This window comes from Aythya marila, assembly GCF_965140915.1.
Source record: "Aythya marila genome assembly, chromosome: 1".
NCBI classification, from domain to species: Eukaryota; Metazoa; Chordata; class Aves; order Anseriformes; family Anatidae; genus Aythya; species Aythya marila.
The window spans coordinates 41,978-67,086 of NC_139042.1; the positions used below are offsets into that span (position 1 = coordinate 41,978).

Genomic DNA, 25,109 nt, shown 5'->3' on the forward strand with positions numbered 1-25,109 from the left:
CACCTGGGAAAGTAGAAAAAAAAAAAAAAAAAAGAAAGAAAGATGAGGAGCAGTAGCTGTGGTTTCTTTACTTATTTATATGGCTTAGCTCAACAGCATGCAGAGTGCAGACAAGAGAACTGGGGTGTTTCTAGAAGCAGACTAACACAGTCCACCAAAAAACTCAGAGTCCCCACTGACATCCACTCTCCCTCGTGCCTCATTCAAGTTTCCGTGCCTAAGCCCTGAGCAACAAGAAACAAATAGAGAAGGTCACATCCACAATGGGCACGCAAAGAGTGCAGCTCCTTGAAGAAAACTCAAACACAGAAACCAGAGCTAGAAAAAAAAATAAACAAACAACCTAACGTCAACAAAAGCCAGAAGGCCATGAATGCACAGGAGCCGCAACAGAGGTAGTCACAGACTTACCCCTTGAAGATGAAAAAAGTGAACCTGCTCAGTCTCTTGGTAATACTGCACCTACGTGGTCAAGCCTCTTGTACCATGCAATCAAGCTGGTTTTAGTCCTCAGGACAGTTACACATGTGGGTGTATACATCTAGAGATTAAAATATAGATCAAAAACAGAAGAGTATCCCACCATCACAAAAAACAGTGAGCCAGCAGCCTCTACTAAACATCCCTCTACTAAGTGAATTCCAAGCACTTAAAATCCAGAAATCCATAGACTTCAGCCTGCCTAAACAACCCTGCAACTGACTGAAGGAAAAACAAAGCACTTACTCCAAGAAGCAGCCCAGGCAGAATGAGCTCTCTAATGCCATGCCTGGGGCTCATATACCTTTTGGCCCCACCCAGCACCCAAACCCAATCACCTGGTAAAGGGGAGGGGCAAAGCACAAGAAAGTAGGAAGAGAGCAGGCACAGCAGCAACTGTGATGTTTTTTTGTTTTGTTTCTTTCTTTCTTTTTTGTTTTTTTTTCTTTACTCTGCTTTATCTCAAAAACATGCAGAGAGCAGACAAAGCAAAAATCCCTGTGCTTTTGCTGCAGCTTTTAATATTGAACTGACAGTATCACCAAGCAAGTAACTGAAACTTCTTCAACTGGAATTAGTTTAAACACGCTCATTCCCATCTGTAAACACAGAACCAGCATTCACTAGCCCTAACCGTAGCCCCAACCCTCACCCTAAACCCTAACCCTAGCCCCAGCCCTAGCCCCTAACCCCAACCCTAGTTTCTGAGAACTACATTTCCCGGCATGCTCTGGGCATTCAACATGGCCTCCCGGAGGTCCGGAGTCCCAGAACTTCATTTCCCGGTATGCTCTGGGCACTCAACATGGCCTCCCGAAAGTCCGGAGTCCCAGAACTACATCTCCCGGCACGCTCTGCGCACTCAACATGGCCTCCCGGAAGCCCAGAGTCCAAGAACTACATCTCCCGGCACGCTCTGCGCACTCAACATGGCCTCCCGGAAGCCCAGAGTCCAAGAACTACATCTCCCGGCACGCTCTGCGCACTCAACATGGCCTCCCGGAAGCCCAGAGTCCGAGAACTACATCTCCCGGCACGCTCTGCGCACTCAACATGGCCTCCCGGAAGTCCAGAGTCCGAGAACTACATCTCCCGGCATGCTCTGGGCACTCAACATGGCCTCCCGGAAGCCCAGAGTCCGAGAACTACATCTCCCGGCACGCTCTGGGCACTCAACATGGCCTCCCGGAAGTCCAGAGTCCGAGAACTACATCTCCCGGCATGCTCTGGGCACCAAACATGGCTTCCCGGAAGTCCATTTTTTCCTCATCGTTGCTATGGCGTTGCTAGGGGCCGCACTTCCGCCTCTCGCCGTCCAATCACCGCCCCTCCCGCGTCACGTGCCGCGTCGCTGGCGTATTTAAGGCTCGCCCCCACTTCCGGCCTGCACAAAATGGCGGCCGCCGCGGTGGCCCACGCTTCAAGTGGGCGCTGGAGCCGGGGACGCCCCCGGGGGGGCGTTGAGGACCTGGCCGTGCTTTTTGGTGGGGATTTTGAGGGAAATTCGGGGGAATTGGGGGTTTGAGCAGGTATTTGGGGGTCCTGTGTTGGTCTGGAGAGGGTTGGGGGGTGCTGAGGAGGTTTTGGGGCGTCCTGGGGTGTTTTGAGGAGATTGGGGGGTTTGAGGGGGTCGTGAGGTGTTTTTGGGGGGGTTCTGAGGGGTTTTAGGGGCGATTTGGGGGGTTTGGGGAGGTTCTGGGGGGTTGTGAGGGGGGCTGGGGGGGATTTGGGGTGGTCTTGTGGGGATTTGTGGGGGTCCTGAGGTGTTTTGGGGGGTTTGGAGGGTCTGAGGGGGGGGTCCTGAGGGGATTTAGAAGCGTTTTGGGGGTGTTGGGGGGCGGGGGTCCTGGGGGGTTTTGAGGAGATGGGGGGGGTGAGGGGGTCCTGAGGTGTTTTTGGGGGTGGTTCTGAGGGGATTTAGGGGCGATTTGGGGGGCTGAGGGAGGTCCTGGGGGGTCATGAAGGGGGCTGGGGGGGGAGTTGGGGGTGTCCTGATGTGGTATGGGGGGTCCTGAGGGGGTTTGCGGGGTCTTGAGGGGGGTCCTGAGGTGTTTCAGGGGGGCTGGGGGGAATTGGGGACATTCTGAGGGGTCTTGGGGGTGAAGCCTGGTGCCGGAAAATTATACTATACCTACCAGCATTCCTTGGACAGCCGGCACAGCCAATCACAGCCAACTACATTTACAGCACACACCGTAACCCTAGCCCTTACCGCCCTTACAAGAAAGCCTCAAGCCCTAACCCTAAAAAACCTCGAAACCCCTACAGACATAACCCAAACTATTTACCACACTAAATCCCTGAAGACCTATGCCTAAAACTCCTAACCCAATAAATTAAGATGTTCAAATCCCAAGCCCACAAAATTAAGACACTCAAATCCCAAACCCAAAAAATAGGACTCTCAAAACCTAAACCCAAAAATTGAGGACACTCCAAACACTAACCCAAAATATTAAGATGCTCAAAACCCAAACCCAAAATATTAAGATGCTCAAAACCCAAACGCAAAATATTAAGATGCTCAAAACCCAAACCCAACCCAAAACATTAAGATGCTCCAAACCCTAACCCAAAAAATTAGGACACTCAAAACCCGAACCCTGGAGAACCTAACCTAAATAAATAAATAAAATTTTAAAACCCTAACCCTAAATAACTTACCTAAAATAAAACCCTAAGACCCTAACCCTAAAAAACCTATCAACACTACAACCCAAAAACTCTAAAACCCTAACACGCTAACCCTGAAAACCTTAAAACCTTAACCCCCAAATCCCTAAAATCCTAACCATTAAAAATCCAACCCTAAAAAACTTAAAATCCTAAACATAAACCCTGAGAACACTTACCCTGAAACCCAACCCTAGTGCCCTACCCCTGAAACCTTAAAACCATGAATCAATCTTTGGAAAATAACATAGGTTCAGGAGAGGATCTCAGTAAAGTAGCATTTTTATTCGAGATTACAATGGTGGGCGTCACACAAGCAGGAGGGTGCCTACTAATTCCATACACAGTTTATATACTTTCTTTTTTTCCTCCCTAGGACCGGGACCCTCCCCTATTTCCCCATTAACTGTGCAATCCAGGTTCATACTCTACCTGGTGCTTCACATAAAATACACAGCTGCTGGCCTGTTACAAGTCACATTTCTTTTGAGGCTTTTACTCTTCGAGGTGGTAATGTTTCTTACACCGTGATTTCCACCTAATGGCAGTAAGGATTCTGGTTGTCTGCATTTTACAAGGTTGTCTGTTGTAATAAATCACTAAGTCCCAAATAGGATTACAATCAAAGTTTACAATTTATTAAATGAATAGAGGTAAGTAAACAGCACTAGATGCACCGGGAGTCTCTGCTCCACCAAGACGCACACAAGTTACATCAGGCAGCTTGTTTTTATGCTGAGGACCTGGAACCACAAAGTAAACACACAAAGTAACATCAACATCCTATCCATAAACATGCTATAACAATTACTCACCTGAAGAAGAGCTGCATGCAATACAGGCACCTACTACTAGATTGCTTTACTATGACAGATCCTACTAGTTACCACCTCAAAAATACGGGCTTACCGGTCTCTACTTAGAAACACATCAGTCCATAGACTCTGACCCACCTAAAGAACCTTGCAAGTAACTGAAGGAAAAACAAAGCACTTATCCCAAGAAGCAGCCAAGGCAGAATGAGCTCTCTGATGCCATACCTGGGGCTCATATACCATTAGGCCCCGCCCAGTACCCAAACCCAGTCACCTGGGAAAGGGGAGAGGCAAAGCATAAGAAAGTAGAAAGAGCAGTAGGAGCAGCAGCTCTGTTTTTTTTTTCTTCCTTTTTTTTTTTTTTTTTTTTTTTTTTTCTTCTTTTTCTAGCTTAGCTGAACAGCTTGCAGAGTGCAGACCAGAGAACTGGGGTGTTTCTAGAAGCAACAATCCCCATGCTTTTGTTTCAGCTTTTAATATAGAATGGACACTATAACCAAGCAAGTAAATGGAACTTTTTCAACTGGAATTAGCTCAAAACTTTCTTTTACACAGGAAGAAAAATCTAGGAGCATAACACATTACACACCAAAAAAATAAAAAAGCAATGTAGTAACATCACTCAACGGAAAAAAAAAAACGTGCATGCACGGCACCGCTCAGCCTGCAGTATCCTTCAAAAACAGCAGAAAAAATGCACACCACACTGTCTAGGGGAGGAAATAACGGCCCAGAGCAACATGCCACTCCTGGCTTGGAAGCCGAGCAGTAATGCTAAACTACATTTCCCGGCGTGCCCCATGAACCAGCATGGCCGACCAGAAGCCCAAAGACAACAACTCCCGGCATGCTGCTGGGCACGAAGGCTGGCCACCGCTACTGCGCATGTGCACAGCCTCTGCTCCGGCTGTACCGATTCTTCGCCAGCAGGCGGCAGCAGAGAGCGACGGACCGCTTCTGCGCCTATCTGCCCGCCGTACTGATGTTCGGCCAGCAGGTGGCACCACAGAGCTCCGCGGCGCCCGTTCCGAGCCAGCCTGCTCTGCTCACGCGCGGAATCAGAACCGCAGCAATGGCTTTGAGACAGTTTGCTCGTTAAGGGAAGCAGCGTGAACTGCGCGGAACACCGCACGAAAACAGCAAGACACTCCACTCTGCTAACGCGGAAGGAACTGCCCTTCCGAACTATGAACGTGCCACGTCAGGCTTGAAAGCTGAGTGGCTTGAAAACTACATTTCCCGGCGTGCCCTGGAAACCAATGCGGCTGACAAGACCACAACTACCAGCATGCTGCGCGGCACGGTGCTCACAGCCACCTGACCCTGCGGACGCCCCGGAGCCACCCCCGTCGTCAGCCCTGCTCCCCCACCTCACGGTTCCGCCCCCCCCCGTCAGAGGCTTTCCCTGTCCCAGTCTCCTCCACACCCTCACCTCTCCCCTGCTCCTCTGCAAGCAGAAGCAGCGCTGGCCACGCTTGCTAACCACTCTCTCCATGCAGACCGGCCCTAGCACACCCACCCCTGGGAGCAAAGACATCACAGGGCTACTCCACTGCTGCCTTTGCTTCTTCCCCCACTCCCCTGGCCCAACAGCCTGCAGCCCCCCAGCAAGATGGCCCCCACACGCCAAGGAGCAGTCCACATCTATCAGCCCCTGCAGCCTCAACTGGGGCCCTGCTCCAGGAACTGGGGACCCTCCCACCCCATTATGGAACCTGCACCCACTGACACAGGGATGGCCCCTTACCCACAGCTACAAACACAGACAGCAGTGCAAGCCAGAAAGCAAACTCTTTATTAACTGGTATACAGGACTCCCCAGAGGGAGACTGTGGCAGGGTTCTCTGCCCATACGTGGGAAAAAAAAAGTGACAGAAAGAAATTGAGAGAGAAATAAAATCATACAACCATAGAATATCCTGAGTTGGAAAGGATCCATAAGGATCATTGAGTCAAACTCCTGGCTCCACACAGGTCTATCCAAAAATTCAGACCACATGACTAAGAGCACAGTCCAAGCACTTCTGGAACTCTGACAGGCTTTGTGCTGTGACTATGTCCCTGGGGAGCCTGTTCCAGTGCGCAACCCTCTCAGTGAAGAACCTAGGGAGCAGGAAAGAAAGATTGAGAAAAATCAAATACTGCTGGGGCAACAGGACTGAGAAATGAAGAAGGTCTTAGAGGGAGTGGGCAGGGGGAGGCGAACACCTGAACACTGAGACTGAGGGGTCTCAGAATGGGACAGAGATGAGAAAGGAGAGAGCAGTGTGCAGCAGGGTTGAGATGGCAAAAGAGCGTCAAGGGAAGGGGAGAAGGACAGAGGCACAGAAAGAAACAGGTGAGCAAGCTGGACAGAGGGCTTGATGGCACGATGGCAGAGGCCATAGGACAGAAAGATGCGGACAGGTAGGACAAGGACCGGAAGGACTACAAGAGCAAAGAGCAGGGCAGACGTGGGTACTTAAACATTAACAGGGGACAGTTGGTGTGTAATTGAGAAAGACGGAACAAAGGACAGAGTGGGGAAAAGAACGACATGGACAGAGAAGGAAAAGCCTAGGATGAGCAGAGAGGAAGGGGAAGTGGGGGAGGGGAGCAGGATAGAGAGAAGAAAGAACCTAGGAAAGGCGGCAACACAGAGGAAAAGGGACAGTAAGCAGGATGCAGTAAAACATGCAGATGGGAAGTAGGCCACACAGAGAGCAAACAAGCAGGACAGGGAAGAGGACTGAAAAGCATGCCAAAGAGACAGACGGGCTAGGAGGAGACAGGGGACAGAGAAGGGTTGCAGATACAAAGGGGAGCAAAGGCAGCCTGGGATGCAGAACAGGGGGGACACAGCCTCAGGGACCTGGCGCTTACCACAGCTCCCACTCTGGGCGCTGCCAAGAGGATTTCATGGTTCAGACACTTCTCGCTCGCTCGCTCTCCCGGTTTCCTCCTCTGTAAGGATCTGGAGGCTCAGCTGTCACCTGACCAAGAGAATACGCAGGGGTGCATCTGCAACAATGGTAGATGGTTGTCCACAGCCCTTGTATTTCATAGTAATCTTTCATAACTGAATAGTGGAAGGAGAAAAAAGATACACACCATGTCCACAAAAGCTTTTGTGGAGAATACTTAAAGAAAAACAACAAAAATAGAAATATTAAGCAGCCAGTACATCAGTTTTGTTAACATACTAGAAATTTCCACATTCTTTACCCTTTACCTTGAAGATGTCACCCAATTCTGTCACTGTTGACCATTAGCATTTTTAAAATTTTTCATTTAGCATTTTTTTAAATTTTCATTTAGAGGGAGAACGGGGGAAAAAAAAAAAAAAGAGGGGTGAGGGATTGTAGTGGGTTTACGTGGCAAGGTTTTGGTAGCAGGGAGCCATAGGGGTGGTTTCTGTGAGAAAGATCTAGAAGCTGCCCCATGTTTGGGAAGGGCCCCATTGTTTTCCAGATCTGAGCCAATAAGCGATGTTGTTTTGCGCCTCTGTGAGAGCATATTTAAGACAGGGAAAAAACGCTGCGCCAGACAGCAGCCGGGAGTGAGAGAACAGCTTTGCAGGTGCCAAGGTCAGTGTAGAGGGAGGGGGAGAAGTGCTCCAGGCGCCGGAGCAGAAGTCTCCTGTGGCCTGTGATGAGGACCATGGTGAAGCAGGATGTCCCCCTGCAGCCCATGGAGTACCACGGTGGAGCAGGGTTCCACGCTGCAGCCCATGGAGAAGACCACGGTGGAGCAGGTGGCCCTGCACCGACGGAGACTGCCGCCTGTGGAAGACCCCTGCTGGAGCAGATTCCGGGCCGGACCTGTAGCCCGTGGAGAGGAGCCCACGCAGGAGCAGGTGACCTGGCAGGAGCTGCTGCCCGTAGGGGAGCCAGGTTGGAGCAGTTTTCTCCTGAGGGATGGACCCCGTGGTACGGACCCATATCTGGAGCAGTTCTGGAAGAGCTGCTGCCTGTGGGAAGCCCACGCCGGATCAGTTCATCAAGGACTGCATCCCGTGGGTGGGACCCCACAGCACAGGGGACGAGAGTGACCGAGAAGAAGTGGCAGAGAAGAAGTGCTGTAGACTGACCATAACCCCCATTCCCCCGCGCCGCTCGGGGGGAGGAGGTGGAAGAGGGTGGATGGGGGGGAAGGTGCTTTTGTTTTTTTTTTTTCCTTTGTTTTCTCACTTCTCTCGCTTGTTAGTAATAGGCAATAAATCTTACTATCTCCTTATGCCGAGTCTGTTTTGCCCGTTACAATAATTATTGCGTGATTTTCTCGTCTTTATCTCAACCCTTGAGCCCTTTTCACATATTTTCTCCCCATTCCTCTTTGAGGAGGGGGAGTGAGAGAGCGGCTGTGGTGGAGCTCGGCTGCCCACTCGAGCAGAACCACGACAGGGATGAAGTGGCACAGCCATTTCTTTCCTCAGTAACACGAGCAAAAAGCTCACTCAGCAAGAACATGCTTTAAATCAGTCCATCCAACCCAAGAGGGGACTCCACCACACACACACACACTCCCGCTGCCTCTTGCAGCTCTTCCCACATCCCCCTGCCATCTCTCAATGTTCGTCCCCCCTCACGCCCAGACTCCCAAAGCCCAGCACAGCAGAGACTCTCCTCCCCCCCCTGCCGGTAGGGTCTGCTCCAGCACACCCCCAGCCCTGCACAACGGCTGTTTCCCCAGAAGCCACCGACCGCAGCGCCCTGACCACCTGACTGCCTTGCCCCGCACATCATCATGGGGCAGCCCTGACCACCAACCTCGGTGCGGCACCGTGCCTCGCCATCCCATCCTGAGCAGAGCCCGGCACAGCTCCTGCTCCGGAGAAGGGCGCTGCCATGTTGCCATGGCCAGGGCATGCAGTGCCAGCCCTACAGCATTGCTCGGCTCTTGCTCCTCAGTTAGCTCCGCATGTGCATGGAATCAGAGCAGCAGGCATGGCTTGCCAGAGCAGCACTGCTGTTCAAGCTTAAACAGAAAAACAACAACAACAACACACACAGCTTTATGCGTTTACACAACTTAGGGCAGAGGTTGCCCCTTTGTTGGGGTGGTACGCAATAAAGGCACCTACTACTGTATAGATGGCTTTACTCTAAATTATCCTGCTAGTTGCTACCTCAAAAAGATATGCTTAACTCTCTCAACATTGAAATGCATCAGCCTATAGACTCTGACCTACCTAAAAAAAACCTGCAACTGACTGAAAGAAAATCAACTCACTTACCCCAAAAAGCAGCTCGGGCAGGATGAGCTCTCTGATGGGATGCCTGTGGCTCATATACCATTAGGCACTACCCAGCACCCCGCCCCAATAGCCTGGAAAAGGGGAGGAGCAAAGCACGGGAAGGGAGAGAGAGCAGGAGTAGCAGCCTCTGTGTTAAATATCTGCCTTAGATCAACAGCTTGCAGTGTTACTGGAAGCAATAATTCATATGCTTTTGCTTCAACTTTTAATATCAAAAAGACGATAATCTAGGAGGGTAACAGATTACACGCCAAAAAAAAATCAATTCAGTGTAATAACATGACTCAAAGGAGAAATCAGGCACTTGAGTAGGCTATCTGAAAACAAAAGGTTACACAGCTGGGTCAAAAAATAAATAATAATAATAATAAAAAACAACAATCAAGGTCTGAAAAGGGTACAGATACCCTCAAAGGGCACAGGAGAAAAAAAACAGTGGTATTTAAAAGACCTACAGAACCTCAGGAGGGACCTGAGCAGAGCACACAGGTTCTTTGGGAGGAGGGAGGGTTGAGAGCAGGTAAGGCAGGGACTAGAAATGCTAAATAGAGGAGAAAACAAGTGTTGGGGGCCTCAGGCATGTGCAAAGAGAGTAAGGAGGGCTCCTGAGAGGACAGGGGAACAAAGGGAAAGCTGCTTACCTCTGGGAAGTCATCCACGATCTTTGTGCCATGGATGTTTGTCTCACATGCTCGACACACGAGTTAGGGGTCCCCATACGTTGAAGGCTTCTTACCTCTGATAAGTCCCCCCTGGGGCTTTCTTCTAGTAGATTATGGCTTTCCCAGAGACTGCACGGAGAGGCCCTTAGTCCCCCTTATAATCGGAGAGATCTCTCTTGCACAGAGAGATCCTTGCCTGAGCCTTCACAGCCTGTGATGCCATGTGCATGCAGCTGTTCTCAGGAAAACAAGCAGCTTTACAGTCTGAACTGTAAACAGCACGCGTTTCTTCTGGGCAGGTTTCACATCATCATCTCCCTTCGCAGGAAATGGAAAAGTCACTCCTGTTTGCTGCTCCACCTCTCCCAACATCTCCCTCCCCCCCGCCCCCCATCTTCCCCTGCTGATTTTGCTCCTCTTAGGTCGCTGCACGCCTCCACCTTCCAGAGCAGCTCATTCTCATCGAGTTCTCCTGCATCCTGTCCCCAGCTGTTCCCATCCCACAGTGCTTTCAATGGCAACATTAGCTGTACTCGGAACTCCTTCCCGCTTGGTACCCTCTGCAGCTATCCCTGTTGTGGGAATGGCAGAAAACTCTGCAGGGCATCTGTAGCCATAAGGTTGAAGAATGCATTTACCTGGAAGTTTCTGATGAAAGATTACAAAAAGAGTCACACCTCTTCGCAAATGCATTACGCCTTTCCAGAGAGACACTAAGATGTCACATGCCATCTCTCTGTAACTTTTTCAAATTCAACAAGGATTTGCGGTATTACAAAAAATAACATTAGACAGAGAAGACCAGTAGTCCTGACAAATTCCCTAAGTCAGGAGAACCTGTCCAATCAACCCCAAACCGTTCATTACTTTTGAAAGCCAAACGAGGAGGTGCGTATTCGACTCTTTCCCATCCGTGTTCTTGTTCTGGCTTAACCTGGCAAGCAGGTAGCGCAAATAGCACCGTGGGAGACTTGGGAAGAAAAAATAGTCAAAGCTCATGGGTTCAGATAAAGACAGTTTAATTGGACAGAAATTAAACATCTCCGGCTGTTTCTCTGCCCCAGCTGCCAATCCCGTGGGTCCCAGCCTCCCTGGCACTCTCCCCTCCCCTCTTCCTTGCCGGGGAACACCAGCCCCCCCCCATGACACCTGTCCCACCGTACAAAGACAGCACAGACCTAAGCGCCCCCCCTTCCTTCACACCACTACCCTCCTGCCCGCTGGCCCCATGCCTGCAGCTCCCTGGCAAGATGACCTGCACACCCAGAGGGACTGTCTGCATCTGTCGACAACACCCCTCCCGCAGCCGGTGAAAACGGGGTCAATCCCCAAGGCCCTGCCCCCTCCGCACCCACCCCGCTATGGAACCTGCACCCACGGACATGGCGATGGCCACTGGACACAGGGCTACAAACACAGATGGGAGTGCAAGCCAGAAGGCAAACTAACTCGTGCACAGGACTACTGGGAGGGAGGGAGGCTGCAGTGGGGCTCCCTGCCCATACGTTCTCCCCTTCCCCTGGGGGACCATGGGGCTTGGGCATAAAACAGCGTCCTTCCCTCTGTCCATCTCTGCATCCGTCCAGTGGGGAACCATTGCCTCCTGCAGCCACAGGCTGCAACGAAGCACAGGAGAAGGAAGAAAAACGAAGGAAAAGGGCACAAGCAGGACACAAACAGCGAGAGAAAACAGACAGCGGGCGCAAATGGACAGAAGAACCACCCAGAGGGCAGGGAGCAGGACAAGGATGATCAAGAGGGTTGGTCAAGAAACACAACAGAGGCACAACTGCAACGACACGGACGACTGAGAGTCATAAAAAATTTACTATTACTGACTTAAGACATTTTTTGGTTTGGGGAAGTAAAAAACAAAACACACCATAGCAGAGATGACTGTTTAACAGCCTCTGCATTTCCAATATTTGAAAGGAAAAGTCACGAGGATAAGTGAGTATGCAAAAGTATGCAGCTATTACCAACAGAGACACCAGAGGTAGGCTTCTCAATATTGCTTTTGGTATTTCAAAGGGAAAACATCAAGCCTAATATTTTTCATCCATAAGGCCTTGGGGAGCAAGCAGAACCCAAGACTCTTAGTATGTCTTCTGAGAATCCCAGCTTACAGTTAATGGCTTCTGGTCGCACAGGATGAGGCAGAGGTATAATTAATTCCTTCATCTCTCTGGTGTGACTTTTAGAAATGTTCAAATATGACCTATGACACATTCTGTTTCACTTGTTTAATTATGCTTGGCTACATATTTCCAATGACTTTTTAACTCAGTGGCTTCACTTTACTTCCAAGTCAGCACTGTGCAAACTTACGTCCCTTTTGAACACAGCACTGGTCCTCATTTTACCTCTAAGAGCTACCACTGCCACCACAGAGCTACTCCTGGGACACTTCATTTGCAGAAAAACAAAGAATAAATTAAAAAAAAAATCAATGAAGTATACATGCTTGTAATAACTTTATCTCCTAAACCCTTCTCCTTATGCCACCTTTACAAATGCATTCTGGATAGAAAACTGTGATAACATTTTGTTGTTCTTGGATCTGCAAGCGAATAGCTGTCTCACCATGGTGCAGTGGCACAGTTCAGTCCTGTTTGGTCCCAATTAGTGGCTGGTCAGAATATTTCTGAGGCTCAATGAGACGGGCTTTGGGTTCAGGTGTGTCCCAAAGGAGAAGCAGTTCCCACCACCACCAATAAGCAACAACTCCTTTTCATTTGGCAGAAAAACACTACTATGATTATGCAGCATTAATGGCCACTCCAAATGCTCCTGAAAAGAAAGAGATTTTAAGTCCTTAGCCTGAAACAGAAACCTGTGTAGTCTGGGGGACACCAGCCAGTCACATTCTGGAGAGGTACACAAAGGTCAAGATGGGGAATTGGACATAGAGCAGTAGGACGTCTGGACAAAGTACTCAAAAATCAGAAAGGGAATGAGAACTAGTAGCTTCTCTAATTACTCAGAAATTCAACATCTTAGGGTGGGACTTTTTTTTTTTCCATACTAAGGAGCAAAGGGAAATGCAGTAAGTTCACCAGTTAGGCACCTGGTAAATTCTGTTTCAATTATTGTGTCCACCAATCTGGATCAGACTTAGGAAGTAATCTTTGAACATACAGGACTTCAACAGATGTATACCTCATACAGTGCTGTAGAGATACTTCATATAGACACCTTCATTAAAAAAATAAGGACAACCACAATGGGTGACCATTTAGTCAACTACACCAACTACAAATATGGACAAAAAAAGATACCTAGAGAAGAACGTAAAAGCAAGGAAACCATAATGTACTCTTCTAAGATACTCCACTCACTGAACAACTTGCAGTTCAGTGATTCTGAATGAGAGAATGTCTTCGTACTCTCCAGGCCTCTAGAATTACTGGATAAGAAAATCACCAGGAGTAGTCAGCATGGATTTGCCAAGGGGAAGTCATGCTTGACCAAGCTGATGAGTTCCTACAGTGAAATGACTGGCCTGGTAAATGAGGGGAAATCAGTGGATATTACCTACATGGACTTCAGTAAGGCTTTTCATAGAACCATAGAATCATAGAATGGCTTGGGTTGGAAGGGACCTCAAAGATCATCTATTTCCAACCCCCCTGCCATAGGCAGGATGCCATCAACTAGATCAGGTTGCCCAGGGCCTGATCCAACCCGGTGTTGAACACTTCCAGGGATGGGGCATCCACAACCTCTCTGGGCAACCTGTGCCAGTGCCTGGCCACCCTCTGAATGAAGAATTTCCTCCTAACCTCTAATCTAAATCTCCCCTCTATTAGTTTAAAACCATTCACCCTTGTCCTGTCAATATCTGATTGAACAAAGAGTTGCTCTCCATCTTTTTGATAAGCCTCCTTTAAGTACTGAAAAGCCACAATGACGTCACCCCCCAGAGCCTTCTCTTCTTTAGGCTGAACAGCCCCAGCTCTCTCAACCTATCTTCATAGGAGAGGTGCTCCAGCCCTCTGATCAACTTTGTGGCCCTCCTCTGGACCTGTTCTATCAGTTCCACCTCCTTCTTGTGCTGGAGGCTCCAGACCTGGACACAGTACTCCAACTGGGGCCTCACAAGGGCAGAGCAGAGGGGGACAATCACCTCCCTCAACCTGTAGGTCATGCCTCTGTTAATGCAGCACAGGATGCAGTTGGCCTCCTGTGCAGTATTCTATAATATGGATGCAGAAGGATTGGTAGCTGCTTTTGCTTATGAATTGTTTGGCTTGACTTAGATGCAAATCTGTAGGCTTTAGAACCTACCAGTTCTGTTCTCAAGTATTGACAGTATTGTGTAGCGTATGTGGATTGGTCCCAAGTTCTGAAAGACTGGAAGTATTGGTTTTCTGTGCAGCACTGGATACTATTAGTATTACTGCTTTTATACATGTGTTAGAAGGTGATAGCACCAAAAGTTTTTGGCTAGTAACTCTCTATGTGCTTAAAGTAGCCATGCACAGAGTGCATGGTCACATACATGGTCGCATACATTACAGAATCATATGAGAGATGTCATATACATTAAATTTTATCATATATTTTTTTATATTGCTCTATTATTTTGGATAAAACTTCATTACCATTGTACCATCATCACTGCTATGGAAAAAGCTGCAATGTCAGCCAGATGTCCTCATACTGCCTATCATAAAAAACAAATCTGTTACAAATTCCAGTTTCATCTGTACATGTGCATCCTATCCTAGGTATCTCAGGAAATCTGTTACGTTATGTAAAAGAAAAATAAAAGCTTTTCAAGCAAGAGGAGCTTTCTCCAACCAGTATTAACACAGATTAGGGCTACTCACATAGACAGGTTCAGATTTAGGAAAGTTTTGCCCAGACTATGCCAAAATCCTGCTGTGTAACAAGCACACTTGTATGACTGAGATGAGATCAGGTCTTATGTTTGAGAGATTAAGGCTTATGAGTAACAGCTGAGGGAGCTGGGGTTGTTTAGCTTGGATAAAAGAAGGTTCAGGAGAGACCTTATTGTACTTTATATTTACCTTAAAGGAGGTTGTAGCAAGGTTGGGACTGGGCTCTTCTCCCATGCACCAAGTGGTAAGATGAGGGGAAATAGCTTCAAACTGTGCCAGGGGAGGCTTAGGTTGGATATTAGGAGAAATTTCTTTACTGAAAGGGTTATACGGGATTGGAATAGGCTGCCCAAGAAAGTGGTTGAGTCACCATCCCTAGAGGTCTTCAAGAAATGTCTGGATGTAGAACTTAGCAGCATGGTTTAGGGGTGGACTTGTCAGTACTAGGTTAAAGGTTGGACTAGATGATCTTTGAGGTCTTTTCCAAGATGACTGATTCTATGATTGTTTTCCAGTGAATTACAGAAAAGAATCACAGAAAAGTTGAGGTTGGAAGGGAACTCTGGGCATCATCTAGTACAACCACCCCAGCTCAAAGTAGGCTCAAGTTGAGCAAGTTGCTCAGGACCTTTTCTAGTCAGTTTTTGCATTATCTTCAAGGATGGAGACTCCACATTCAGAAGAACCTGTTCCAATGTTCAATCACCCTTACAGCAAAAAGTAGTCTCATATTTAATTGGAGTTTCCAGTACTTCCATGCTGTTTTCTTCTTGTACTTCAGGCAGCAGCTACAGCACACAGCAATACCCACTGTGAAGTTTTAAGTGAAATAATACCACAGACCTTCATAAAAACTAACTGAGGCTCTGGTTTAATCTATTCTCATCATCCACTGACATCCTGAAATTGCTATATTTGTGCACATCTTAGTACTGCACCCAGTCTGAAATAGTGCAGCTCTGTGCCCTTCTGTCTTTTGCACACTCAGACTCTCCCTCTCTTAAGGCTATTATGTTCTCAAGGCTGGTCAAAGCACTTCAAAATTTGATTCTACCACAAAGAGGTAGAATCTAAATTCTACCATGCACAAATTTGACTCCTTTGCTTTCCCTATTCCATTTCAAGAAAAGGCCCTGAAGTTACCACCTTCCTTCACACAACACTGTTTACCCTGAAAAATATAATCAGTACTTACCACACTAATTGTGTAGTCCAAGCAGAGACCAGTTATTAAGTCAATGACAGTGATGCCTGGCACAGAGAATGAGTGAAGCCACACTCCACCAACAAGCAGTAGTTTTCCATCATGCACGTGAGCAGTATGTGAATACCTGTGAGTTCAAAATTAGATTGAACTCCATTAATAATGGGAGACAGCTAGAGGCAGGCCAAAGATTCACTGCTGAACACCTTCTACTTACCTTGGGATGAGAGGAGGGTGTGTCTCTACTGTCTGCCACTGAAAGCCGTTCTCAGCCTCCCTCAGAAAGAAAACTGAACCTAAGGGCTGCTCAGCTGCTCCCAAACCTCCTGCAATTAGCACTCCTCCTTTCCAGCTACAGGCACTGTGAGAGTGACGGCCTTCTGGTACTGGACCCTCAACAGGAATCTAAGAAAACATAAGTCCAAGCCTGAAGGTTGCCTCTCTTCCCATTTTGTCTCCTGTGGGATTTAATATTCCTTTCCTTCCTGCCATAGGATAGGTATAGCTGGGGAGGGGAACAGACTGAGTAAGCACAATTGTAGAATCAGAGAATCAAAGAATCATAGAATGGCTTGGGTTGGAAGGGACCTTAAAGATCATCTAGTTCTGATCCCCCTGACGTGGGCAGGGATATTACCTGCTAGATCAAGTTGCCCAAAGCCTCATCCATGCTGGCCTTGAACACCTCCAGGGATGGGGCATCCACAACTTCTCTGGGTAACTTGTGCCACTGCCCCATCACCCCAAGTAAAGATTTTTCTCCTAACATCTAATCTAAATCCACTCTCTTTTAGTTTAAAACCATTCCCTCTTGACCTATCATTATATGCCCGAGTAAATAGGGAAGAATAAAAAAATCCTCAAGCTGCACACATGGGGGTTTCCTCTAAGGATGGCTACATAGAAGTGTTTCAATTTACACTGTCTTCAGTATTTCTCTAGATTTTATTTAATATTGTTCAGCCTTTATAGAGTTTTATTTCTGTACATGTATTAGAAGTAACTTTGTTTTCCTTCTTGCACGCTGCTCTCTGTTCAAGATACACCTGTGAACCTTAAGTTTACAAATACATGGATTATAGAATCATAGAATCATTAAGTTTGGAAAAGACCTCAGGATAATGTGGTCCAACCATCACTCTACCACTAATGTCACCCACTAAGTCATGTCCCTAAGCACCACATCCAACCTCTCCTTGAACATCCCCAGGGATGGTGATGCCACCACCTCCCTCGGCAACTCATTCCAATGCCTGACTACACTTTCTAAGAAGAAATGTCTCATTTCCAACCTAAACCTCCCTTGGCACAACTTGAGGCCATTCCCTCTGGTCCTATCACTAGTTACCTGTGAAAAGAGGCCGACCCCCAGCTTCCCACCCCTTCCTTTCAGGCAGTTGCAGAGAGCAATAACGTCTGCCCTGAGGCTCCCTTCTCCAGACCAAACACCCCCAGTTCCTTCAACCACTCCCTCTAGGACTTGTGTTCCAGGCCCTTCACCAGCTTTGCTGCCCTTCTCTGGCCACGCTCCAGGGCCTCGATGTCCTTCTGGTAGTGAGGGGCCCAAAGCTGAACCCAGCACTCGAGGGGCGGCCTCAGCAGGGGGACGAGCACCTCCCTGGCCCTGCTGCCTGCACTACTCCTGACACAACCAGGATGCCGTTGGCCTTCTTGGCCACCTGGGCACACTGCTGGCTCATGTTCAGATGAGCATTAATCAGCACCCCCGGATCCTTTTCCTCTGCACAGCTCTCCAGCCACTCTGCCCCAAGCCTGTAGCGCTGCATGGGGTTGTTGTGGCCAAAGTGCAGGACCCGGCACTGAGCCATGTTGAACCTCATCCCTTGGCCTCTGCCCATCGACCCATCCTGTCCAGATCCCTCTGCAGGGCCTCCCTATCCTCTGGTAGATCAACACTTCCCCCCCATCTGCAAACTTACCGAGTGTGCACTCAATTCCCTCATCCAAATCATCAATAAAGATATTAAAGAGGATGGACCCCAACACTGACCCCTGGGGAAAAACCTCCAGTGACTGGTTGCCAGCTGGATTTCACGCCATTCACCACTACTCTCTGAACCCAGCCGCCCAGACAGTTTTTAACCCAGCAACGAGCAAGCCATGGGCTGCCAGCTTCTCCAGAATACTGTGGGAGACTGTGTCAAAGGCCTTGCTGAAGTCTAGGTAGACTACATCAACAGCCTTTCCCTCATCCAACAGGCGGGTCAGCCGGTCATAGAAGATGAGGTTGGTCAGGCATGACTTGTCTTGCAGGAACCCATGCTGACTGGGCCTGATCCCCTGGCTGTCCCACACATGCTGTGTGATTGATTTCAAGATGACCTGTTCCATCACCTTCCCTGGCACCAAGATCAGGCTGACAGGCCTGTAGTTCTCCATGTCTTCCTTACAACCTTCATCTGGTCCAGCCAGCTGGTCTAGCCAGCCTCCTACCTCTAGCAGGAGGTTTAGGGGCTTAGGCAGAGGTAGTAGACATATGCTGGTATTCAAGAGATCAATGACTGCAGGGTGCTTGTGAGGTAAGTGCACCCTCAGCAAGTTTGCTGATGACACAAAGTTTGGAGGAATGGCTGATAGCCCAGAGGGCTGTGATGCCATTCAGAGGGACCTCGACAGGCTGGAAGGTTGGGACAAGAGGAACGTCATGAAGTTCAACAATGGCGAGTGCAGGGTTCTGCACCTAGGGAGAAATAACCCCAAGCACCAGTACAGGCTGGGGTCTGACCTGCTGGAGAGCAGCTCGGCAGAGAGGGACCTGGGAGTCCTGGTGGACAGCGAGCTGACCATGAGTCAGCAATGCACCCTTGTGGCCAAGAGGGCCAACGGTATCCTAGGGTGCATTCCAAAGAGTGTTGCCAGCAAGTCAAGGGAGGTGATCCTGTCCCTCTACTTAGCCCTGTTGAGGCCACACTTGAAGTGTTGTGTCCAGTTCTGGGCTGCCCAGTACCAGAGGGACATAGAACTACTCAAGTGAGTTCAGAGGAGAGCTACTTAAATGATGAGAGGACAGGAGCACCTGTTGTATGAGCACAGGCTGAAAGAACTGGGCCTGTTTAGCCTGGAAAAGAGAAGACTGAGGGAAGACCTCATCAATGTGTATAAATATCTGAGGGGAGGGTATCGAGAGGATGGAGCGAGTCTCTTTTCAGTTCTGCCCAGTGACAAGACAAGAGGCAAAGGGCACAAACTGAAGCACAGGAGGTTCCAGCTCAATATGAGGGGGCACTTCTTTACTCTGAGGGTGACAGAGCATTGGAGCAGGCTGCCCAGAGAGGTTGTGGAGTCTCCTTCTTGAGATATTCAAAACCCGCCTGGCTGCTACCCTGTGCAATGTCCTCTAGGTGATCCTGCTCAGCAGGAGGGTTGGACTAGATCATCTTCAGGAAGTCCCTTCCAACCCCACCCGTTCTGTGATTCTGTAAGATATAAGTGTGCACAAATGTTTGCTAGCAAATTTCAAGTTGTACTAGCTGGCAATCAAGAGACTCACAAAGCAGGTAAGAGAGCTCAGGATCTGGGCAGGCATCTCAGATGTGCAGAGGGACTGTACTGATACTTGATGGAACTGCAAATGCACACATGCCTATCAATCTACAGAATAGAGGCATGTGTGCTCTGACTACTGAACTTCCAGTCCTTATCAGCCAAAGAGAAGGGAGGGAACTAAAGGCACTTGACTCTGGATTTCATGTGAGTCCTGGTAATGTTATACATGGGTGCTGTTGAAGGCATCATCTTATCTGTAGCAGTCAGTGTAGCTGGCCATGCCAGTGCACTCTATGTGTGCACATATCTATGTGTCTTTGGGATATACAGTCAGCTTCACTACCAGTTGAACCTGCACACAAGAAAACAGCTGCCATATCTATTAGCCTGGGACAGATACATCCCAGGTCTTTGGGAACACTGGAGAGGATTCCAGTGGCCAGTAAGGAGGAATTTCCAGGCCCAGAGCTGCTGGAAGTGACCGCTACTTATAACAACTGTGAACAGAATTTCCTCCATGCAGTCTGGAATCATGCAGTCTACCATATGCTTAAATACGGTAATACCACTGTGATTTAGTTGAGCTTCCAATAGCACAGCACTTTCTATTCCCCAGGGCCTCCCTATGTTCTTACCACAGCGCAGGAAATTTCTGGAGTGTGCAGGAAATACCAATCTCCTAGCACTGGCTGCACAGCAGAGCGGCCTCCATATATAAAGAGGTACTTCTCACCTGCAGAAAAACAGAATGAAGGAGAAAGAGAAGTTAGAATTTGCAATGTCACAAAAGCAAAAACTTATATTTGCATGGAAGGAAAGCTGAGCTGAGATAGCTGGTCATGCAGCTGTATACTGTTTACTGTTATGTATACTGTTTATATGAAGACATACAGCAACTTAGAATCATAGAATCATAGAATATCCTGAGTTGGAAGGGACCCTTAAGGATCATCAAGTCCAACTCTTGACACCGCACAGGTCTACCCAAAAGTTCAGACCATGTGCCTAAGTGCACAGTCCAATCTCTTCTTAAATTCAGACAGGCTCGGTGCAGTGACCACTTCCCTGGGGAGCCTGTTCCAGTGTGCAACCACCCTCTCTGTGAAGAACCCCCTCCTGACGTCCAGCCTAAATTTCCCCTGCCTCAGCTTAACCCCGTTCCCGCGGGTCCTGTCACTGGTGTTAATGGAGAAAAGGTCTCCTGCCTCTCGACACCCCCTTACGAGGAAGTTGTAGGCTGTGATGAGGTCTCCCCTCAGCCTCCTCTTCTCCAGGCTGAACAGGCCCAGTGACCTCAGCCGTTCTTCGTACGTCTTCCCCTCAAGGCCTTTCACCATCTTCGTAGCCCAATAAATTGTTTAAGAGATACAAGCATCACCCTTTTATCTAGATTTTTTATAAGGCAATTGTAGGAATAAAAATATTTCCACTGAGATGCCGTATACTTCATGCTCGTGATCATTGAGAACACCCCCATCACCCACTTATATTATGTACTGTCTGAATGTTTAAAGTCTGAATGTAATTCACACAACACAGTCACAAAAACAAAAGGAACAAACATGTTTTTAAATACAAATAACGGAGTTAAGGAATGAAAATTCAGACAATGGAAAGATGACACCTCTAGAAAACCCTAAGAGCATAAATCATAACAACACAATGACATGGATTGACAGAAAACAACAAAAGAGATGAATCCTCCTAAGACAACAAGAATGCATTTTTTCATAGAAAAGGGAGATCAAGGTAACTTAAGTGTGTTGGAGAATCTGGAGAAGCCTCAAAAAGGAGGTACAAAAGGTGCACTAGTAGTCTGGGTAGATGTCAAGAATGTGCATCATGTTTTCATAATGGACTGTGCAAGTAACACAAGTATTGATCAATTACTTTTGCTGAAAAGCAAAATCAAGGCAAAATAAGATGATACAATACAATCTAACAAAGACAAAAGCACTGTATTATTCATAACATTTTATTTATGCATTTAATTAAACACTGCCCCACAAATTCAAAGTACGCTTATACTATAGAGTAGACTAACAACTACTTAGCAATCTCCTGATGCTCTCCTTCAGTAACACCTTGCCAGCTAGTAGAGAATGACATCGCTTAAGAAAGGACAGCTTTAACCTCCTGAATTCCACTCTCAGTCTCACCACTGACTAGCTAACAACTGCTCTAGTTTTCATCCATTACAATCATTATCTTTACTAGAGAAACCTTCAGTGTGCCATTGCTGGTCTTGATTCTACACCTCACAACTAATGAATAGTTATCAACTGCTAACAGAAGTGCAACATTTCTTCTGAGGCACTTCTTCCAAAAAAAGAGCCATGGATCCTACTCCATAATGCTTTAAAATTAAAATACTGCTCTTCAGAGAAGAAGTCCTGAAGCTTTTTTTCTGGCATGATCAATCATGAATCACTTCAGCCATAAATGATCTCAAAAAATCAGTCTTCCAAAACAAATTATATACCTAGGTTTCAATTCGGCTTACCACTGGGGATTATGGGGCATATGTAATCAGAAATTATCATATTTCACGTTTCAAGAAGAGCCCTTTTGAATATATTTTCTACTTTAGAGGGTACTCAGTCTGTGATAGTTGTATTAAAACTAGGAGTGTGTGGTAGTTTTACCCTAATAAGCAGATGAAATCCATCATAGCCACTCTTTCACTCCCCTTCCTCAAAGGAAAAGGAGAAAATATGGAAAGGGCTGAAAGGTTGCGATAAGGACAGGGATCACTCACCAGTTATCATTATGGGCAAAACAGACTCAGCATAGGGAGTTTAATATAATTTATAACCTATAACTTATGGGCTAGAACAGTGAGAAACTAAAAGCAAACTAAAACACCTTCCCCCTGTATTGGGTTTATGTGGCAAGGTTTTGGCTGCAAGGGTGAGAAGAGCCCAGAAGCTAACCCGTGTCAAATAAGAGCCAGTTACGGCCAGCTCCAAAAAGGAATCTGCTGCTGGCCAGAGTGGAGACACTATGTGATGTTGTTTGTGCCTCTGTGAGAGCATATTTAAGAAAGGGAAAAAAAACTCCTGCACAAAAGGAGCTCGAGAGGAGTGAGAAACAGCCATGCAGACACCAAGGTCAGTGCAGGAGAACAGGAGGTGCTCCTGGTGCTGGAGCAGAAGTTCCCCTAAGGCCTGTGGAGATGCCCATGGTGGTACAGGCCATCCCTCCACAGCCCACGGAGTGGAGCAGATGGTGGAGCACCATGGTGGAGCACCATGGTGGAGCAAATTTCCATGCTGCAGCCTGTGGAGGAAGCCACGGTGGAGCAGGTTAATATGTCTTGAAGGAGGCTGCGGCCCATGGAGAGCCCCTGCCAGAGAAGAATCTGTTCTAGTGCTGTAGCCTGTGGAGAGGAGCCCATGCAGGAGCAGGTGATCTGGCAGGAGCTGCCACCTATGGGGGACCCCTGTTGGAAAAGTTTGCTCCTAAAGGATGGACCCCATAGTATGGACCCATATGGGAGCAATTCTTGAAGAGCTGCTGCCTGAGGGAAGCTCACATATGATAAGTTCAGGAAAGACTGCATCCTGTGGGAGGAACACCATGCTGTAGCAGGGAAAGAGAGTGTCAGCAAAGGAATGGTAGAGAAAAAGCATCATGGAATGACCGTGGTCCCTGTTTCCCACTTTTACCTTTGAATATTACTTCAGTTGTACTGTGTCTCCAGCGCAAAGCAAATGGTTCAGCAGCAGGCTGCAGACTTACAAGCTCCACTGTAATGTCATTTGGATCCGAGTCATTACAGGTTTTGGGGAACTTAAGCCACAGCATTCCCAAAGCTGCATTTGGGGATGTTCGTCCTCCTACCACCAGGGCCAGGCTGCTTGAGAGACATGACACAGTATGGTACAATCGCTCATCTGTAGAGACATAAGACATCACAGTTCACACTGATCTTCCATGAAATTCAGAACCTTTGCATCTCTTTGACTGTCAGTGTAATTGCACTCTGACGTCACTTTCCACTAGATGCTATTTCATAGCTAGCATAAAAACATCCTCCTTATCCTTGCCATCAATACCCACCTTGTGATACTCACCCCATCTTTTATCATGATTTTCCTTTTTCACACATCCAGCCTTCCAGTAGCTTTCATGCTTAATTAGCACATGAAAATTTCTCATACGACAGTGCTGTCCATTCTCCTCCCCAAAGCCTCCAGTGGTCAGAATTACATTGGGTGTGATAAGAGCAGAGTGGTGACCATAACGTCTCAAGCCAGAAGCTTCAGAGCGCACTTCACACACCAATGCATTGATACTCCCAACTATCCTGACAGGACCATGATGATGAGGAACTGAAGGCAATGAGAAACAAAGCATGTTAAATTTCATACAAAGAAGCAACACCCACACTTAAAATGACAGATTAAGCACAACTATTCAGCTTTTCAAAAAGAAAAAATCGTAAAGCAAGTCGGTACTTCCAATTGACAATCTGACATGCCCTAGAAATCAAGCTGTAATGATTTACACTACCCTGAGTCAACTTGTCTCTAAATTGGAGACATGGATTTAGCGGATGGACCACTAGGTGAGTAAGGAATTGGCTGGATGGTCGGTCTTAAAGAGTTGCAGTCAACAGCTCGATATCCAAGTGGAGATCAGTAACAAGAGGTGTTCCTTAGGGGTCAGTATTGCGACTGGCATTATTTAACGTGTTTGTCAGTGACGTGGACAGTGAAATTCAGTGCACCCTCAGCAACTTTGCCGATGACACCAAGCTGTGTGTGGTCAACACGCTGGAGTTTAGGGATGCCATCCAGAGACTTCAACAGGCTTGAGAGGTGGACCTGTGCAAATGTCATGGAGTTCAGCAAGGCCAAGTGCAAAGTCTTTGCAACTGGGCTAGGGCAATCCCAAGCACAAATACAGGCTGGGTGGAGAACGGATTGAAAGCAGCTCTGAAGAGAAGGACCTGGGGATGTTGGTTGATGAGAAGCTCAACACAAGCCAGCAATTTGTGCTTGCATCCTAGAAAGCCAACCATATCCTGGGCTTCATCAAAGTGTGGCCAGCAGGTCAAGGGACGTGATTGTGCTCTACTCTGCTCTTGTGAGACCCCTCCTGGAGTACTGTGTTCAGCTCTGGGGTGCCCAGCACAAGAAGGACATGGACTTATTAGAATGAGTCCAAAGGAGGGCCATGAGGATGATCAGAGGGCTGGAGCACCTCCCCATGAAGACAGGCTGAAGGAGTTGGCTGTTTAGCTTGGAGAAGAAAAGGCTCTGGGAAGACCTCATTGCAGTACCTAAAGTACCTTACAGTACCTAGAGGGGGCAAGAGAAGGACTCATTATCAGGGATTGTAGGAAAAGTATTAATAATTTTAAACTAAAAAAGGGTAGATTTAGATTAGATATTCGGGAGAAATTCTTTACTCTGAGGGTGTTGAAGCAGTGGAACAGGTTGCCCAGAGAAGTTGTGAATGCCCCATCCCTGAAGTGTTTAAGGCCAGCTTGGATGGGGCTTTGGGCAACCTGGTCTAATGGGAGGTGTCCGGGCCCATGGCAGGAGGGTTGGAATCTTTACGGTTCCTTCCAATCTAAGCCGTTCTATGATTCTATGATTCTTTTCCATCCTTTTCTGCTCCCTGTAACACAGATTTCAATCTTCAGATGCAGACAGAATTGCTTGTGGTGCTGTACTATGA

General features: G+C 47.7%; 1 protein-coding gene across 8 annotated transcripts in view; it reads right to left on the reverse strand.

Annotated features, from left to right (window-relative positions):
* Positions 1 to 5,440: 5,440 nt before the first annotated feature.
* The window catches only part of LCMT2 (leucine carboxyl methyltransferase 2), a 28,753-nt gene continuing 9,084 nt past the window's right edge, over positions 5,441 to 25,109 (reverse strand). The window contains exons 9-16 of one of the 8 annotated variants that reach the window (XR_014319570.1): positions 23,498 to 23,755; positions 23,090 to 23,317; positions 20,057 to 20,154; positions 16,132 to 16,319; positions 15,906 to 16,041; positions 12,450 to 12,656; positions 9,846 to 10,184; positions 6,834 to 6,968 (exon numbers count right to left, since the gene is read on the reverse strand). Coding sequence is in view for 6 of the 8 variants with exons in the window: in XM_082784808.1 (XP_082640934.1) it covers positions 12,489 to 12,656; positions 15,906 to 16,041; positions 16,132 to 16,319; positions 20,057 to 20,154; positions 23,090 to 23,317; positions 23,498 to 23,755 (1,076 nt within the window). In the remaining 2 variants the exon portion in view is untranslated. Of the gene's footprint in view, positions 6,072 to 6,830; positions 6,969 to 8,716; positions 10,185 to 10,301; positions 10,515 to 11,235; positions 12,657 to 15,905; positions 16,042 to 16,131; positions 16,420 to 20,056; positions 20,155 to 23,089; positions 23,318 to 23,497; positions 23,756 to 25,109 lie in introns of those variants that run through there. The other 7 variants (XR_014319569.1, XM_082784808.1, XM_082784807.1 and 4 more) reach the window with 7 other exon arrangements.